Source organism: Corvus moneduloides, chromosome 1 (genome assembly GCF_009650955.1).
Source record: "Corvus moneduloides isolate bCorMon1 chromosome 1, bCorMon1.pri, whole genome shotgun sequence".
Lineage (NCBI taxonomy): Eukaryota > Metazoa > Chordata > Aves > Passeriformes > Corvidae > Corvus > Corvus moneduloides.
In genome coordinates, this window is record NC_045476.1 from 92,358,173 (window position 1) to 92,378,016 (window position 19,844).

Sequence of the window (19,844 nt, forward strand, 5' to 3'; positions counted from 1 at the left end):
TGAGCAGACAATGGTCCCAGTTTGTCCCCTGCAGAACAAGTCACTACCTAAAGAATTAAGCTGCAAACCAGACCTTAAGGAGCCATGAAACAAGACAGCAAAAAGACTACATGTCTCAGAAAGCACAAGGTTATGCACATCTGACAATGTAACATCATTTTAGCGTGTGATGCTGCTCTGTGCTGCTGTGACATGACCCTCCAGTTCAGCTGAGGAAAAGCAACAGGTATTTAAAAGCAACCAAAATAAATAACTTTGTTAATTCCAGCTCTGTCAGTTTAGCAATGTGATCTGACCTAACTGTAGCTGTTATTTAATGAATTGGGAGAGTCAATCTTAGGAGCACCTGGAGGTGTCACAGTACTAAGATTTTAATCACAGCAGAAGCCAAAGGCTGACCTCCTTCCCAAGAAAAAAGCCCTGTACTAGCAGCAAGCGTTCCTCAGAACGACCACAAGAAACATGACCAGCCCCCTTAGAGCAGAGAAAGCTGTGTTGACACTGAAACGTGAGCTGTACCCCCAGGGAACCCAGCAGTAATTTATTTATTTTCCATAAAACTGTAGGCTTGGTTCCAAAAGTACCATGAGAAGCTATTCAAAAGAAAAAACCAGAAAAATAAAACCAAACTCCCAACCACAAAAAGAAACAGGAGGAATCTGTATTCGCTCCAAGATATTGCCTCCTCAACATCCTGAACCATTGCTGAGACGTTTAGAAATAAAGCACTGCCACAGGAGCAGATATTGAAGAAAAGCACAGAAAACGTTTTTTCTTTCAATTTGTCTGAAACTGTTTATTGATTTTGGAGACTCCCCTCCTGGCAAACTCAGACAAAAACAGGAGGGGAAATACACGTCCTGTGCACAGTAAGATCAGACATGCCATGCTTGATGTATTTACCTAGGCAATATTTTTGCTGCCTATGCAAGATGCTGACCTCAAACATAAAAAGAAAAATGCAGAAAGGAAAGTCATCTAAGCACATAACTAAGAAAAAAATTAAATAATATTTTTTTTGTAAAGTAACTTTGAGTTTTTATTTATCTTTTGGAACCTACTAATGCAGGGAAAAAGTAGTTTTTATCAAACACAAAATAACTCTACACAACAAAAGTAAAAGATGAGTGCTTTAAAGGGTTTGAGCAGAATTCACTAGTTTATTTTCTCCTACATCAGAAAACTGCTGCACCCAACAAATCTCCAGGGTGAGCACTGGAGAATGCCAACTGTGGGATGCATGGGGCAAGAAGGAAGAAATGAGCTTTTAAAACAAAAGTCATCTAGATAATCTAAAACAAAGCTTTCCTCTTGTGTCCCTGGAGATGTCAGCCTTGATCGAGATGATTCTGTAACTGGCAGATTTACATATACTACAGCAGGGAGATCTCCACACAGCCTCAAAGGACAAACTCTTGCTCACACCACCACCACACCATGTCCTGGCATCACATAACACAAATAACCAAGAAGAAACATTGCCCCACTGCCCCCACCCCTCCCCCCCCAAAAAAGAACCCTGCCTTTTCAGAGAAAAGGGGACCAGCAGACTAACAGGAATGACCGTCAGACTTTGGAGATGGCAACATCTGATCATCAAGAGTGCATTTGTACTCAGGCCCTTGAATTTTATTGCTCTTTAGTCTAACCCACTGAAATATTTACCAAAAAGGACTAATGTAAAGAGGTTTTATATCATCTGACTGTGAAGGGTAACAAATATGTTTATTGGAACAATGCTTGAAAATTCAGAAAGCATCTCATCAACCATTAATGTTACCCATTTTAAATCTCTATTTGTATGGTCTTCAAAAAAAATCCAAAGTCATTAATCTTTGATTACTGAAAACCAACAGTTTTGGCGCTACTTCACTGTAACACCTCAGTAACAGTCAATGAGATCAGCAGGCATTTTATTTAAATAAAGCCCAACACACAGGAAAGGAAAGCAGGCATGGCAAAAAGAGAAACACACTGCTTGTTAGTCACTCTTGGTGAAAACGTTAAATAACACTTATCTGATTAAGTACTTTTGGATTGGTACTTGCTGTTGGAACCTTACAGTATGGCTATATTTAGAACACTGATAATATAAAATGTAATTCTCTTGCTCAAGCTCCATGTTAGAGGGATGATTTTGCATGTTACCTGTTTATTTTTTTGAACAAAGGAAGTTTTCACTGTTAGCACCACAACACCAGCATGGCTGAGGAAGATCCTATTTTCTCTAGCCTTTGAGTCACTATTAAGAGCTGGCTACAGAAACACCAACAGGAAAACAGCAGCTTCAGGAATACTGAGGCTTGCATCTGTCTGGCTTCCCACATAAAGGAAAAAGGAGGACTCCAGGCTGTGGGGTGGTCCCGGCAATACAGTGTAGTAAAAGCTACTGCAGGTTAAATCCTCAGCCCTTCCTTTGCCAAGTAACGCAAGATCTCTGTAGGAGAGTTCCCTAATTACATGGCTGATGATTACTTAGGTGAGGGACTCTCCATCACACCTTACTGAGCTGTTCACAAACAACACAGCAACACTGAGAGAGAAAGAGACAGGACAGCTCACAGACCAGCCTTAAATACTTACGCACAGGTCAACCACCTTTAATAAAACAAGACACTGGAGAACACAGAACCAAACCTGAAAATGCAGTCTGTCTACTGTACATCTGCAAGTACCTTAGGCCAGACTACACCACTTCATTTCCACCTTTCCTACCTGCTTTAAGGATGCTCACCGTGTCAAAAAAAAATGTGTACCCCGGTTGCATTTTTTGACTACTAGGGAAAGTTTTGTAACTCACATTTCATTTCTGAAACTATAAAGGAGACTGACAACTCTCTTCCATACAACACATCCCAAGAAACACACAAAACACAGCTTAACATCCAAATATCAGGTTGAATTTACAGGAATAAGAAATTACATTTTTGGTCCCATAGACACTCTGAATCTGGAAGCTATAGTAAGAACAAAAGAACATAAGACAGACAACCCATTCTCAATCCATTTTCTTTCCCATTTCTCTGGTTATGACAACTCCTCTGCACAAATGCACAGCACCTGAGGCAGCCTGTTATCTGAGGGATTAATGAAACTGAAAATACATCATTTCTGGTATGAGAGGACTAAAGTGGGTATGAGATGCTGTGCATCAGTGCCATCAGAGCACAGCCCTGCCACACAGCTTTGTGACTTGCTCCTTAGCATGGGTTAAGTCCCTGCCTCATCACTGACACTCTCACACTGAAGCTATGACAACAATACACTATTCCCAGCATCATTTATTTAATGATAAGCAGCTTGGCTCACTGGACAACTAACAGCTCCAGAAAGACTCTCTATATTAAGAGGATTAATAAGGGTTGTAATTTCCATCACCTGTAAATGCAGCCATTTTTAAAAGACCTTTAAATCATAATTTTAGCTGGAAATGCGGATTATAAGTCTTTTTCAATTCCCAGTTTCTTATGCAGGAACTGGCTTAACCCACTATGGAAAAAACAATTTCTAAAGGCCTGTCAGTCTCTTAGAAGCAGCATTAAAGTGTGAAAACTGTCAATTTTCATGGAAATCACAATGCCAGAGCAACACAAAAAGCTGCAGTATACAGAACACAGTCCTTGCCAGAAAATCAAGTGTTTGCTGATGCTAACAGAGTAGCTGAAGCCCAGACACAGGGGAATACTTGTTAAGGCACTGAATTGCGATTCAGGAGAAGTGAGGTACTTCCCTAACTCTGTCACAGGCCTCCTGGCTGCTTTTGGAGCTGGTCATATAAATGTGTTCACAGTTTTGGCTATTGTGGGGTTTTCTACATGTATTTCTTTAAGCCAAATGAATATTGTTAGGAAGTCTTCATAAATGCTTGTAATATAATTCAAGTCTGTGACAATAGAAGTCTACACAAGGACAGATGATTAAGAATAAATACACATATTCAAGAGAACTCTCATTCCTTTGAAGGGAAAACAAATTCCTTTCATTCTGGCCATAAGCATGCATTGGGATCTGAATTACTTGCCAAAAAGAAATATACCACTTTTCCAGCACGATTAACTACACACAAAGCAGCCATGTATTTACTGAACTGACTTCAATATAAATATTTAGGAAGTTGTTTTTCTTTAAGGGTCAACATCATCTAAAAGTGTACCCATGAGAACACTTGAAACTGTAATTAACACCTCCTTCTCTAGTGCAGTCTCCTGAAATTGACTGTTACTGGTGTAGCCAGCCCAGATGGCCTGGGAAGTAAAATCTGTCCTATCAAAATGTAGTGCTACCTCCTGTAGAGCAGTGAAGTGATTCCATGAAGACTAGCAATTTGACCAAGATGTAAATTTACAGGAGCAAAACCTGAAGAAAAATGAACCTGAAATTACAAGGGAAAGAACATGAACAACAACTGAGACAGGTGACAGTAAAAAACAGAAGGTTCAATTTCATGTAATGGTGGCAGGAGTGGCATAAAATAGCAAGATGAAAAAATATAAAAGATTCCATAGGAAGAATATAATGAGAGACAGCTGGGAGATGGGGAAAGTCAAAACAAAATCCTGAATATTCTACACAGTCCAGAAATGAAAGAGATTTTATAACACCTTCATTCTCTACTCTGGCAGATTTCTGAAAGAAAGGAAAAGGTGAAAAGAAAAGGAAAAGTAAGATACGAGAAATCAGAACCTGGACTTCATAAAGAACAGCTGTCAGGGCTGGATTGCATTGCATTTATCTCGCCATTTGGCTTACTCTTACAATTAGTATCCTTATCTTCAGCAATCCTGAGATACTAGTCATGACTGAAAATACAAATGTTACAGTATATTAGCTCAACAGTTACATTCATATGGAGGTGCAAAACACAGAAAAAATTGCCCTGTTTCATTCTATGCAATAGCAAGTGCAATTCTTCTGTCATTACTACCAGGGTTTTATTTAATGTGATGTACCTCCACTGACACAGAAAGAAATACTTTGGACCCAGACTGGGAGGAAGGTAGGGTTAATGTTGACTGTGGTGCCAGAAAAATGCATCACAGGGAAGCTCCCTGTCTCAGGTAGACACATAAGAAGTGTCGATGGAACTGTGCAGGAGTGGTGCAGATACAAATAGGGACACAATGTGAAGGCCAAACCCAAAAGCAAAAGTGTCAGTCTTGCAACTGGTCAAGGCAGCAATCTTGAAAGTTGCTACCATGCAGGGATAGAACACGGGGGAATGGCTTTAAGCTTAACGAGGGTAGGTTTAGATGAGGTATTAGGAAGAAACTTTTTACCATGAGGGTGATGAGACAGTGGAACAAGTTGCCCAGAGAAGCTGGGCATACCCCATCCCTGCCAGTGTTCAAGATCAGACTGGATGGGCAACCTGGTCTAGTGGAAGGTGTCCCTGCCTACGGCAGAAGAGCTATCTTTAAGGGCCCTTTCAATCCAAACCACTCTGTGATTTTACCACACTGCTACTCTATATTTCTACTTGCAGTCATTGCCCTTTGCCATCCAGTACTCTGCACATTACACAGAAATCTCATATAAATACAAAACAAGAAAACATACAAATTTCTCAGTTCTACAATCAAAAACTAATTACTCTGTTGTTTCTTTTTACCCTAAATCTTGCAACACCTGGAGGTGAGCTAGAGTATGATGTAACTAGTATTACACAGACTAATAATAGGTGTTCTGTACACAACAGTGCTCTCCAGGCCTTTCTAGACAAGAAACTAAAACCCTAAACACAATAATAATATCTTTCTTAAAGCTGTTTATGCAGTTTCACAAAGTAACCTGCTTAACTATGTGTAGTAGTCATAGAATAGTAAGAAAGGGTTTCAACAAGCTGAGATGTGCAACTTTCTCTGTAGCTGGGGGTTTGCTCTCCCAGGTTCTGCATGTAAGCATTACGGATGTTTCACATCCTTTATCTGAAGGGACACTTCAATCCAGCAGGCAAGTCACTCCAAAGCAGGTGTGCTAAGATATGCCTGTATTTGTTAGTACTGTAAGTCCCTGTGAGATAGGGAAGGAGGCTGAAGCACAGAAAATAAAGGTCCTACTAAAAGAAAGCACTCATACGTCCAGTTTAACATAGAGGCTTTCCCCACATTTGCCAGGCTCCAGAGGCAGCTTTTCTGTGCTCAGACACAGGCACGGAGATAGACCCATAAACTGCTGGCTTGTGTGGGAGATGGAGATGCCTTCAGCGGCCAGGGAAGATGCGCTGCTCTTTGCAAGGTTCCTAACAGAGAAGACAGAACTGATCCTGCAAGTTCTCACTTTAGGCTTGAGCCCAGCCTGCAGTGCCGCTTATGACCAGTGTATGTCTGTTATGCCATATTGTGGTCAAAAAAGAAACCAACCAGACACCCAGAGAAGCTTCTCTCTGCTCTCCCTAATGAAATAAGAGCAGATACAGACAAAAAGATACTTGATACTTAACAAGTGTATTTCTGCCTTTTAGTATCCATTGCATAATCAGAGAGTAAATCCTAGTTTCTGCTGCTACTGATTGTCTTAAGTTCACTTCTGTAAACTAAAACAAATGTTCATTAAATAAAGGATTATGAACTTGGTAAAGCTTTTAAAAAACTCATACCTAACAATCAGTAATAATAAAATTATTGGTTCTGAAGTCTACAATTATTTTTTAAACTGAAAAATGGGAAAACCCTTGCAACACCAGCACAAACTGCAGTTTTTCCTTTGCCATTTAAAACAAAAAAACCCACAGCAGTATCCTACTTTTAAATGCGTAATTTTCAAGGAACTGTGCCATGGAACACATATAGTCAATTTATCTGTGTAAGCACACAGCAGAGCTGCTCTACTCTGCATCAAGTGACACATTAAATTTGTTCACTGTTTAACAAGGGAAGGTCATAATGTTCCTGTTAATGATTTACATAGAGACAAAGCAGCTCTGCCTAAATTTTGTTTAAAATTGTGAAGTTATGGTCATTTTAACCTCCCTTTCATAACTTCAAGATAAGCCAATCAGTAAGCTGGAAACGTGTATAGCACGTCTTCTGCCATGAAAGGAAGGTATTTCTGTCACAACTGCCTTAACAGCCAGAGGTCCCCAGTCATGCTCCATAGATGCAGCTCATGTCTGGATTCACATGGAAACCAAAAGGACAAACAAAGCTGTGCTCTTGCTGCACTTTCCTGACTCTAGCAGATTTCATCACTGAGTGAGTAAAATCTGATTAGGGACCAAACATCCACTGGTGTCTAATATGGATGATAGCAACTCAGGGAATTATGAACCATCCAGCGAAGTCCCCTGCTAATGGCACAGACACATCCAGGCTGGGAAGGTCTGACTTGCAAAAAAAGGCAACATGAAGTAATTCACAGCTGAAATGAGCTCAGATGAAACAGCCAGTCACCCCTTGGTGCACACGACAGTGTGGCCATCAGCTTCCACATGAGCGGATTAGCACCCACACACTTTGTTCTACAATATCACCAGTGCATCTGCACCCTATGATTGGACTCATCTCCTTGAGCTGTGTCCGCAGCAATATGACTGAAGTTAATGCAGTTACTGTAACTTCTGTTCATATATGTGATATCCGAGTCTGGCTGTGGACAAGTTTACTCAGATGAAACTGGTTACAAAAGATTCAGAAGTTTTGTTCAGAAATGCCCCCAGACCCCACTGGTCATCTCTGAGATGCACCAATGACATGTGTTCCCATTACAAATTGATTTTTTTTAATGAATGCTTGGAAACCTAGCACTCGAGACAAATTTTTAATCAGCACTGCATCTGAATTACTCTTCAAAGCACACATGTAAATTGGCACCATAAATCTCCCCTTCATCAGAATTTTAGAAAGCAGCTGTACTGTTACATCAACTAAATACAGAGAGGGGAGGCACCTTACATCTACCACTTTTCCTGGAAGGTTAGCCTAAAAGGTCACGATCAAACAGCCTCATTTTCAGCTGGAATTAAGCATTTTATTTACAAAAAGAGCACCAAGCTATATCATACTCTGCAAGTTAAAAAAAACATGGCACACACTGTTTCATCATGACAGCACTAGCAGTGGCATCTTTTCTTCACTCATTGCTCCCTGTACTACTTTCTGTGTTAGGCACTACAACGTTCCCTATTAATCACAAACTAAGGAAACGAAACTGAACAGAACTACTGTAGCCCACTAGCATGTACTTTAGAGCTGTTTCCTACTTTGTTGAAAATAAATTTATGACATAAACATTAGAACTAAAAATAAAAAAGCTGCTGAAGCAATCACAGTCTCTTTCAGTCTGTCCAGACAGTGTGAAATAGAGCAGTAAATTGCAGCGAGCAGACAGCACAGCTCTTAAAACTTGCCCAGCTTTTGCTCTGACAAAAGAGATCACTTAGGACCTCATCGTGGTGCTGTTCTCGTCGTTTAATTAATGGACTAATAAATTCCACTGTTGGCATATCTTCTACTCGTCTCTTCCCGTGAAAAACCCCAAACCCTCCCGCGGTTTGCACTCGGGCTGACCGCTACTTAGCAATAGTGCTGCGAGAGCGGTGCCTGTCACCAAAGGCAGGAGGCACTGGGAGTAGTCACCGCGGTCTCCCACCAACCTCGGACAATTTTGGGCACTTTTAATTCGCGGTTGGCAGCGCTCTTCCTTCCTCTGCCGCGGCAGTGCGCTGGGGCTGAGACGGCTGAATAAACCTTTCAAAGGCTTTTGGCAGCTGCGTCCTGGCGCTCGGGCAGACGGGCGTATGGGCGAGAACCTCTGCGGCCGCGGGGGCTCCCCGGACCCTCGGCCGGACGGGTCCGCCCCGAGCCCCGCCGCGGCCCCGGCTCCCTCCCCGCCAGCGTCCCTACCAGACCCGGTGGCCCGGGTCGGCAGCTGCAAGCAGCGGCTGCCCTTCGTCCTGCAGGGCCGCCCCCAATCACCCCCCGAAGGGAACAAGCCCCGAACCGGCTCTCCGGCCTCGCAGCCGGAGGGGCAGCGCCGGCAGACGGGCCGAGGCGCCCCTCCCGCAGGGCAAAGGCGAAACAGGCACTTTCTCCCGCTCCTGACCTTTCTGCACCCGAGCTCACCGCCCAGCCGCCCCCTGCTCCCCGCCGTGCCCTCTCCGTCCCCGGGCTGTGCTCCGAGCGGGCCGGGCGGCGACACCTGCGCGCCGCTCCGAGCTCGGCGCCCCGGAGGGAAGCGAGACAGGCGGGACGGAGGGAAGGCACCGCGGCCCGCCGACCAGCACGGCCGCTGTCGCCGTCCGGAGCCACTCCCGCCCGTGGAGGGGAGCGGCGGCCGGTCCGGCCCGGGTCCCGGCGGGAGCTTACCCGGTGGGGGGCTTGCTGGCCCCGGGGCGCACGAGGGTCTCCATGGCCGGGCCCCCCTCGGCACTTCTCAGAGGACGGGCGATCCCAGCAGCAGCGAAGGTCGGAGGCGGGGGTACCGAGAGGGAGGGAAGAGAGAAGAGTACAGGAGTGAGAGCCGCCCTCGCCCCCACCTCCCCCGCTCCCCGCCCCGCCACCGGGCGGCACTGCCCGGGCCGCCGCCGCCCCCGGCTGCCCAGCCCGGCCGCGGGCGGGGATGTGTTGCCGAGGTGGCCCCCACCCGCCTTACCGGGCCGGCAGGGAAGCCACGCCGCGCCGCGGGCTCCGACACCCGCGCCTCCCGGGCAGACCGCAGCCGGGCACGGCGGGGCGGGCGTCAGGCGGCGGAGCTCCCGGCGCGGCGGGGCTCGGCTGGCCGCTGCCCGGGCGGCGCGGGAGTGCGGGGGCGCTGCGGACCGGTTTCCATGTGACTGCCCGGCACAAACGCGAACACGGCGGCTGCCCCCGCGGGCACTGCCAGGGGGGCTGCCCACGCCGCCTACGCCACGGCGTGGGAGGGAGAGGAGGGGATGGGGTAACAGGCGGGAGAGAGGAGCGATAAACATCCCCGCCAGCGCCAGCTCCCAGGACCCTCCTCCGCCTCTTTTGCCACCGCCTTGGCAAACCCAGTGCTTGTGAGGCAACTGTGCCCGAGACTGAGCCCCGCGGGAAGTGGAGGCTTTTCCTCAGCCTCACACCCTGCCTAACCCTGGCTCTGCCAGCTACGGCCTGTTTCTCGTCACCTCTGTTCATACAGATAATTTTTCTTCTCTTGGAGGCAGCACGAACAGCTCTTAAAATTGCGAGCGGCTTTGCTCAGGGAGAGGGGCTGGAGGGCCGTGGCATGGCAAGGCGGGCTTCCCCGGGGTTTTCCTGCTGCGGAACGAGCCCAGCACGGGGAGGGCAGTCCCACTGTTCCGGCGGTGCGAGACGCCCAACGGTGCGGTCTTCATGGAAACGTGGGCATCGCGTTAAAATCTGTGTGTGCTGTTTCAGGAATATCCCCCCTCACGCCTTTTCCCCAGAATATCGACTGCTACACCTGTGTGTGAAAGCAGAACAAGCCTGGAGGCGGGCGAGTCTGGCTGTCACTATTGCTGTGTGTGTCCGCAGCCCGGCGCGCCTGGCGTTGGGCAGCCTGGCTTCCGCAAGTATTTGAGGAGTTTCTCTGCTCCTCTCCGTTTGTGCCACCTTGCTTTGAGGACGGCAGAGACAACAAACAGGTCAGGACAGCAGCCAACATAGGGACCAGGAGACAGGAGCACGCAGGCTGAGTGAAGTTACAGGACGAAACTCGAGTGAGGAACTGAGCTGCTGCCTAGCTTGGCTTTTTACCTGGCTGCCTTGGTGATAGTCACACAGGTTCTGCTTTATGGTCTCCCCTTTCTCCAAACCCTTCCATCTCTTTAGTCTTGAGGTCGTATTTCTGCATATTCTGCCCATCAGAAAGTGTCTTGCCCAGCTCAGTAACCACACTGAGTAAATGCAAGCAGCTTCTCTGGCTCCAAAAGTGAGTTTCTTCCTCAGCAAGTAAGACTTGGCAAATCTGGGTCAGAAGCTGCATGTGGCTGATGGCATTGCCATGTGCAAAAAAACCCCATCCCAGGCAGATTGAAAATACTTTGAAACATTCAGACATTGTATTAATTTGCAAGTAACAGAAAAGATATGCTTATCTTTCTGTACTACATGAGTGGAAGATCACTGTAAATGCCCAGCTTTGTCTACCAAGGCTTTTGCATTATGATCAAAATACCAGTTTCTATGTATTTACCCCAGTGTATAACAGAATACTTCTTGTGCTATAGTCATCCTTATCTTCTCTCACTTTGACATCCTGTAGTCTCCCCTTAATTCCCAACTCCTCAGCAGGGATTCGAGAATGCTGGCTTCTGTTTCCTTTTCTCCAACCCCCCATGTACAGCCAGCCTTCAGGAGGCAGCTGCCTGCCCTAGCTGTATGTAGAGAAACAAAAATACTAATTTGCAGAAGCAAAACATTGATCTCTAATTTCCCTGTTACCGTGGGTCGAAGTTGACTGAGTCACCACAGTTCAGTAATTACCCCGGTCATCTGAGCCACATGCCACGGTAATGAGCCACATGTACGATCTTAATTTGTGCCTTTATGAAAATAAATAGGCTAGGTTACATACCTTATTTTGCATGTGGATTGGTTCAGTCGCTGCACGCTGTCAGTTTCCATAGCTCCAGGAATGAATGGTCATCTATTAAATCATGGGAACTTGATTTCACAGCTCTGCTCATCAAGTATTCAGCCATTTTTCATCTCTCCTTTTTAAGACTCCTGTCTTAATGAACTCTTCCCTATTCTAGAACAGTTGCTAAAGCTGCACAGGCACAAAAACCTCTGCAGAAACACCAAAACCTTTCCCCATCTGCATCATTAGTAAACTACACCAAAAGAACTTCTCTTGCCTCAGCTGTAACTTCTACCTGAGCAGTGGTGTAAAATACAAAATATCAAACTAGTATTTGCTTATTATGTTCCCTTCTTTTTGTATAGCACATCAAAAGAGTGAAAACCTATTAATTACCAAACTCATGATCTTGCATCCCCAGAGCACCAGCAGGGCCAAGTGCCCATGTCCCCCATTGTTTAGTCGCATATATCTGATGGAAAAGCTGAGTGAAATGTGAGGAGCACACTGTGTGATACAACTTGGGAATCTGTTTTTCTCTAGGCTGCTTGGCACTGCGTGTCCCTCTTAAAAAGGGCAAAGGGGCTATTTCTAGTGTGTATTGTAATCCCCACAATCGGGGTGCTATGCTCCTTTGTTTGGGCAAAGGGCATTGGTTTGGAGAGGGGCTATATGAGTATTTGCCAGTCTCATAAAATGTCTGTGAGATTGGCATGTTCTGCTTTAACCCTTTCCTGTTTGTAGAGCTTCATCTCTGTTCCAATGGGCCTCTTCAATATATTTTCTAAGAAAATCAAGTCATTTGGATGACAAAATCCTTGCTGTAAAATAGTTCAGGCCTTTACAAATAAAAAATAAAGATCAATTATTCAGCAGTGCAATTTCACATTTATGCCTTTGTATTGTTTTCAGAACCCTATTCCTATTTTTCTTCACCTTTACTGCTAGTAGTATTACTGAATCAAACCTATAAGGCTACATTTTTCTTCTGCTAAAACTGGCCTGCAATATTTCAGGAATTTGAGTTTATAGTGTAAACGTAACTGAACACGTAAGGAATCTAGTAAGACAAGTCTAATACCAAAGAATTTGTTTATAAGGTAGCAAAAAGAGCTTAAAATTAGCTCAGCACTAGCTAACATGCACCAGTTAACCAAGCCTTTTCTCTAGTCTAACACATAATCTCTTTTTAATGATTTAGCTGTTTGAGAACCATCCTAAAATCAGAAACCAGGTTTGAGCCTAAAAACCAAAGCAAAAAAACCAACCCCAAATTTATAGCGGGAAAAAATTGTGAATAGAAGTTAGTTATTGTGGTTAGGTTCAGCTAATAGCAAACATTTTTTAACCACAAAAGGCTTTTTCCCATTTTAAGCAATCTAGAAGTTGCAATTTAAGCATTAGTCCCTGTAAGAGAGTTGACTTACTGTACAATTGTAAAATTCCTTGCTATGTTGTTATAGCAATTGGAGTTGTGTAGCCTCAAGCTCACAAAAATCTTTTACTTTGCTACTCATAGTGAAAAGGAAAAAAAGAGGTAGTAAGTTAGATTTTCAGGGCTTGCTAAGCCTTTTCCTTAAGTCCCAGAGCACCCATTCTTCAGAAATTTGTTTTGGGAGCTATTTGTTTAGGCCCTACATGTCCTATTGTTTTTGTTAGGAACCTGAAATAGCTGAGAGCAAAGGATATGCATTTTAGAGGAACATGTCGAAATAACAGATAAAAACATTCAGTAGTTTTGAACAAATATCGTGTCATTGCTGGTCTATAACATTATCAGATACCACTGAAGAGGCTGAATTTGCTTCAGAAAGGCACTGTGGTTTGATGAGTGGGGCACTCAAGGGAGAACAAGGAGCAAGGGTGCTTGGATCTGCCCTTAGTCATGCAGCAAATTGCCCATGAGTTTCTGCTTCATCTTTTGTTCTTCTTACTTGTTTTGTGTGGTGCCGAGAAACCTCCTTTGAGACTCAGTGCCAAACTGCACTTGCACGGCATCTGCAAGAGAGCAAAGACAGTTCCTGCCCTGGACAACCTGGGGGTTTTGGAACAGTGATTTTGGTTTTCTTCATCATTTTAGAGACATGTGTGTAAAACGTCTCTGATGTGAATTGAGGATTACAAAGAAAGAACCAAAAGAGATACTAAAACGTGACAATCCATCTGAAAGAGCATGTGGATATGGATATGGATACAGATTTATGTAGTTTTTGCTGAGGTAGTTCATGCTATTTCTGAATTATTGGGTAATTGTCTTTTGTATATGTAGAAATACTGAAGCTTTTCCTTTGTCTTGCTATCCCTCAACCCAGTCTGTTTTGGAAGAAAGATCCCTTCAGAGATTTTTTCCTTTTGTCTCCCAAAATTTACTGAAGTCAGGGAAGAGTTTAGTGGGTTTTTGGCCTTAAGACCTAGAACTAAGCATCATGAGTGTGGTGAAGAAAACTAGACACTCTTGCCCACCCCCTGCATGGAAAAGGCTGCTGAAGAAACCCCTGCTTGACCGTTCACTTCTGCCTTAAAACTGTGGCATGCTCTGGAAAGTGGTGGAGAGAGGGATGGAGCAGCACTGCAGACGAGCGGGTGCGTGATGCAGTCCTGGCCCAGCGCCGACAATCAGGAGCCACAGGGCAGATCGAGCACCGTCATGCCATGTAAAAATACTCTGGAAAGGGAGGCTCCTTTTGCCTAAGAGTGTATTTCAGAGCACGTGTGCAGGGTGAGGAATGTGATGTACATTAAAAGAGGCAGGGAAATGGTTTAAACCCACGATGTGAATAGAGCAAGAGGAATTTCTGTGAACAGCACAGCCATCAGGACATTAAAACTGGGTTATTTTAAATGTGGCTAAAAGTGGACACAGCAGACAGCCACATAACCCAGACTGAAGCTGATCTCTATAATACACTGACACAGCCTTGAGTGTAAGAACTGTAGAATTTTGGGGATTTTGTTTTAAAGATTGGGTATTGATTACATGCTTATTCTTCCATGCTTTCTCTTTTTTTCCCCAACATTTGTTTTCCCTACCATTTTGTTCTGTGTTTTGGGCAAATAGCCTTCAATTTCCTTTCTTTTCTACTATTCCTCTTACATGAACTTTTTCATGTAAGTGTAGTCTACAATTGAACTGACATTAATGAAAATACATTTACTGGGACAGACACAGTGGGCCAAAGTTCGTGTTCCTGGGCCCAGCTGTGGTGAGAACCTTCCTAGGCAACATGATAATAGAAGATGCTTCTCAAAATTAGTAGTTACATGACTCATACTCATCTGAACAGTGAGAGCATGCTTCTCTGAACAGTGTCAGAGAAGGCAATAGTACTATCCAGAGGAAAAAAAAAATCAATTTTCATGACCATGTCGTAATTTGTGACTGAAAAAAGCCTTTCGGAAATCTTGGCTACCTAACAAAACAAATTTGAATCAAAACACTAGCTAATTTATGTAAAATTATCTTCATTGTAATGAGCTGGGTAATCCTGCTTGGCCTGCTGGTCAGAGTGACCCAGCTACAGCCATTCCTCTCTGAGAGGTTTTTGCTCTTTGTTTGCCATGCCAAAGAGAGTCTGAGGTTATGAAAGCAGCATTTCAGAGATGCGACTCACCACCTCACAGGTGCTCATGCCACTAAAATTCACTTTATCCTTACCTCTTTCTGTAATGCAAGTAAGTTGTATTCTGTTTCAGATATTTTGTGAAACAGAAGTAAAGGTCTCAGGCTACCTAGCCCAGCAGAATTATCAGAAAGGGAAACTTAACGAGCCTTCTGTGTAAATAACTTTCCATGGATCCGAAACAGCTCATTTAGAGGTGGTGTGAAGCTGTAGCACACCACTTCACTGATGCTTTTCCAATTAGTGGGGTACAGACAGGCCAAGGTTTTGTAGAGTCGGGCAGGACTGATAAGAAGACTGCAGAAGGGACGTTGCCTGTGTGGTCGAGTGACACAATAAAGCAGAAAGCTGCTCTCTGTAAGCCATGGATGTGGCACATTCCCAGTGGTTCTTGTGCAGTATACTGCATGCGCAACATCACGTGTTCACCACTGCAACCAGACTGCATCCCTCCCATGTATCACAACCAGCTCTCCAGCCAGCAGCACGGCTGGAGCTGGGAGTGATGGCAATGAGGAGCACCTGCTGCCTTTGCTGACTCTCAGGCAGGGCTTCAGCTACTGACTCCTGGAGTTGTTCTTGGAGTAAGTTAGTCCCAAATGCTCTTAGGAAACAATTCTCATGAGCCATGTCTATAGTGAATACTCAATACCAGGGTTTCTATTTCAAGAAGGCCATTTCTATTTTGATATACAAATATAGTCATGCTGTAATCAGAAGAACTATATACACTCACAGTCCTCTATGTAAATATTTAACACTGTATGGGAGAAGAAGAACATTGTCCACAGCTATCGTTTAGGTCACAGACTGGGTTAAACTTCTACTACATTTAAATATTTTTTTTTCAGGACAGTAATTCACTGAAATTTAGAAATTTTCCATGGTTAGGAGGTAGTTTCATTTTCAAGTTTCAGAATGGATAAATTACAACATGGATTTTATAGAATTTCAAAGTTACAAATGTAATTCTTGTTTCACACTTGCATCCTCTGATGCATTATTCTGTTAATCCTGATTGATAGCAACATACATGAAAACAGGTTTTGGTTCTGTGTTTGAGTCAAAGCTAATACACTACAGATAAAGACAAATACACTTACTTATGCAAAGATACAAAAGTAGCAGGCTTGGTGCTGCTCCTGTTTCTATTGAGTTACCTAATTGGTGATTGCCTTAGTTCGACAACAACTCAAAGCACACAAAGCTTTAAAAAGAAATCTCACCAATATTATATCATCATATTCCTTAATTCTTTAGGAAGAAGAGACCCTTTGGCATGTCATATAATCTCTACAATTCTCTGTGAACTGAACTTGAATAGCTGCATGCTGTTAAATTACTACATGCACTCCCAAATGCCTACCTTTTACTCATTCCTACCCCAAATACAGACATCATGAACATGCTGAAAACACTAAATTATATTAATACAAGACTCATAGCCCTGAAAGAATGAGCCTTAACTGATGCTATTGTCAGGAAAGCATCTGAAGAAGGCAGATGAAGTCTGACATACATAAAGCCTTATATAAAATTCATATTTAGGTTACAAGTCCGAGAAATGAGAAAATAACTTACCTCCTTACCTTGAGGAATTCTCTGTGATCTTACTAAATTGACATCATGTACAATAAAATTTTTCTAGTTACCATCATGTCATGATATGATCAGTGGTGCAAAGGGTGGCTTTCCCATCACCTGAGCCTCTGAAGCCAGCAAAGGCTTCTTAACTCTCCCATTGTAACTTTCATAAACTTTACACCTTAATATCAATAAGTGACAAAATAATATTTTTCTTTTTGCTAACATACCTTGAGACCAATCCTGCTGATTATGTCTTTTTCCAGAAGATTTGGGTTAGCTAAAGAACTATGCTTTTGGATATGGCTAAAGAAGAGGAAGGCGTGTCTTCCAAAGATGTCTGGTGGTACAAATCCAGGAGATCTTGGTCTGAGATTAAGTACACAGCTGTTTCACCACAGTATCATTGAACTGATGTGGTCACGCAGCGACAAGACAGGGTAGAGCTTTTCTTTTTAGAAAGGGTTGTGGTCACCTTCCTCACCCTGCTCCTGTGAGCAATACGTATAATTAGAAACCAGAAAAACTGTCCTTGAATCATCAATGAAGGGATTGGAGAATGAAAGAGGGGTGGAGGAATTATGAATTATCTGGACAATATCACTGTAATGATCCAAAGCCGACTAATATTGAGAGGTTTTCTACTGATTCCAACTGCATTTACCAAATCTTTCATATCACTTGCAAACACAGGCCGTAATGACTGTCTGTTCTACACAACTTTTCTTCTCTCATTTGTTTCCTTCTTTCTTTTGAATGTGAAGTTGATCATGTCTTAATCCTACCTCTGGCCAGTTGTACTGGTGCTATGTGAATCTTCCCAAGGGTCTGCTGTGTACTGTCCCCTAAAAGACAACATGAAGGTAAAATGTCTGCCACGTCCTTTAAACACCCTTTAAACACCTTGTACCTGACATGGTGTAGTGTGGTTGATGGAGCTTTGGAACCTTTTTATTTCTCTGTCTTCTCCTGGCTTGCCGCTCTCCTCAACCTGCAATCTCAGCTTAGGGCAGGGGTATAAATTATTACATAATTAAAATGAAACAACACTCCCTTTCTTCAAGTGAGTCATCTGCAGGTATCCAGAAAATTTACAGCATGAGAATTACCTCAGGTTCAGGGCATTAAGAATATAAAAGTAGCTCGTTAGATGTCCTTAGGAAAAATAAATATGGAGCATCAGCTTAGAGAGAATACTTTCTTGCTCTTCTCAGTTGCAAACTAGGAGAATTTCCATGCTTCCTGTGAATTTGCTACACAGGGTGGTGCACTACTGTGTGGCTTCAGAAACCGCCCAGAAAACAAACTGTGATGACAAGATCTGTGCTTGGTTCCTCCTCTGCCCCTATGGCAAGAGCTCTGCTGGCAGCAGCTGGTGTCTGGATCAGCACTTGGTTGCTGCCCAGCCAGTTGGCACAGTTTACCTTTCCAGCAGTGGGCGGCAAGCCAGAACCCCACCTTTTCTCCACATTCTACTCTCTCAGCAGAGATGGATGACAAGGGAGGAAAACAATAATCCCATTGTTTTCCCATCTTTTCTCTATCACAGAAAAGCCTTAGTGGCCATGAAGGGTCTAAGATAAAGACCACAAACTCTTCAGTGGATAGGCATGTGTCCATAGAGATTTGAAGGAATAGGTTGGTTTTATACTTGTTCATAATTTGATACAATATTAAAGGAACCCACAGATTTATATGTGATTTTTTTCTTTTACTAGAAGATGACAAATGAGGGTTTAAATCCTCTTAAAATGCATTAGACTAACACCTGAAATAACTATGGAGGTGCTTTCACAGCACTGGCCTGTGTTTTAAGTCTGTCGCAAAAGCCACATTAACATTATTGATCAGTACTGAACCAAAATGCACATGGCAATATTTGCAAACTTTCACTGATAATGTATTTTGTAACCTGTCTATAGCTTACATGGGAAAACTAAAAGTCAGAGAGTGACATATTAATTGTTTGAATGTTCTTTGCATTTGATGTGCCTTACCACTCCAGTGGTTCCTAGAATCACAGAATATACTGAGTTGGAAGGGACACACAAGGACCATCAAGTCAAACTTCTGGCTCTGCAATGGACATGCAGAATCACATTGTGTCTGAGAGCGTTGTCTAAACACTTCTTGAGCTTGAAGGAAGTGTCTGCTTGAGTCAGATCATGTGTGCACACAAGAGTGACCAGCTGTGAGCCTTGCAGCAACCTCTGCAGCCTAAGTCACTGCTTACATAAAAGTTTCTCAGGGTGCTTGGTGTGAGCAGCCCCTGCTTGTTCTCATCCCTGCATGTGCAGGAGATAACCTTGTGTCCTGCCCTGATGTGGGAACAGGATGGGCTCCCACCTGCAGACACTGGGGCACACCACAGACAGAAGGCTTCCGTGCCCTCTCCCACTGCTGCCTCAGCTCATGGCTACTGAAACCACCTCTGTCAGGTTGCCCAGTCCCAGCTGAACTATTGTCAAGCTCACAGCACATCTTAAACAGCAGGTACAGCTCCAGTGCTCAGTCACCCTGTGCAGGTATAACCTTCCCCTTCTCAAAGATTTCAATGTCATAACATAGGAGAATATTTGTGCAACTTGAGGAGTGGCATTTTTAACCCTTTGGAAAAGAATGGTGTGGGCAAGAGTGACACTGAAAATCTACAGTACTTTGCTACCATGTTTTCACTTTTAAGGTGATTCCTTATAACATTACAAAATATAGTTTGTTTATACATTACGATTGCACTTCCAAAGTGCTGTCTAATACAGATCTTGAAAACTACATTTGTTACCCTGCTGGTTTATGAATTCCTCATTCCTTCCTGATGGATGAGCACTAAGAATGGCTAAACCTGGAATTTTCAGATGGGTGTAATATAGACTGTAAAATATATGTATTTATCCGTACGTATATGATTGTATCATTCTAGAGTTTTGTTTTCTTTGTGGTAGGGTTTTACGTTTTGGTGGTTTTTTTCTGCATACTGACTTACTTGGAAGGTCAAGATGCCTCTGGCTTCTTCTGAGACCCCACCTGAGGAATGACATCCAACTCTGGGGCCACAAGAAAGCCATGGAACTGTTGGAGTGGGTTCAGGGGAGAGCCACAAAAAATCATCAGACGGCTGCATCACCTCGCTTATGAAGAAAG

At 43.7% G+C, this 19,844-nt stretch overlaps 1 protein-coding gene across 1 annotated transcript in view; it reads right to left on the reverse strand.

Moving 5' to 3' along the window:
* The window catches only part of LOC116448427 (protein cordon-bleu-like), a 116,372-nt gene extending 104,079 nt beyond the window's left edge, over nucleotides 1-12,293 (reverse strand). The window contains exons 1-2 of the mRNA XM_032118752.1: nucleotides 11,494-12,293; nucleotides 9,303-9,365 (exon numbers count right to left, since the gene is read on the reverse strand). Coding sequence (XP_031974643.1) covers nucleotides 9,303-9,365; nucleotides 11,494-11,543 — 113 coding nt within the window. The 5' untranslated portion in view covers nucleotides 11,544-12,293. The remainder of the gene's footprint in view (nucleotides 1-9,302; nucleotides 9,366-11,493) is intronic.
* Nucleotides 12,294-19,844: the final 7,551 nt, after the last annotated feature.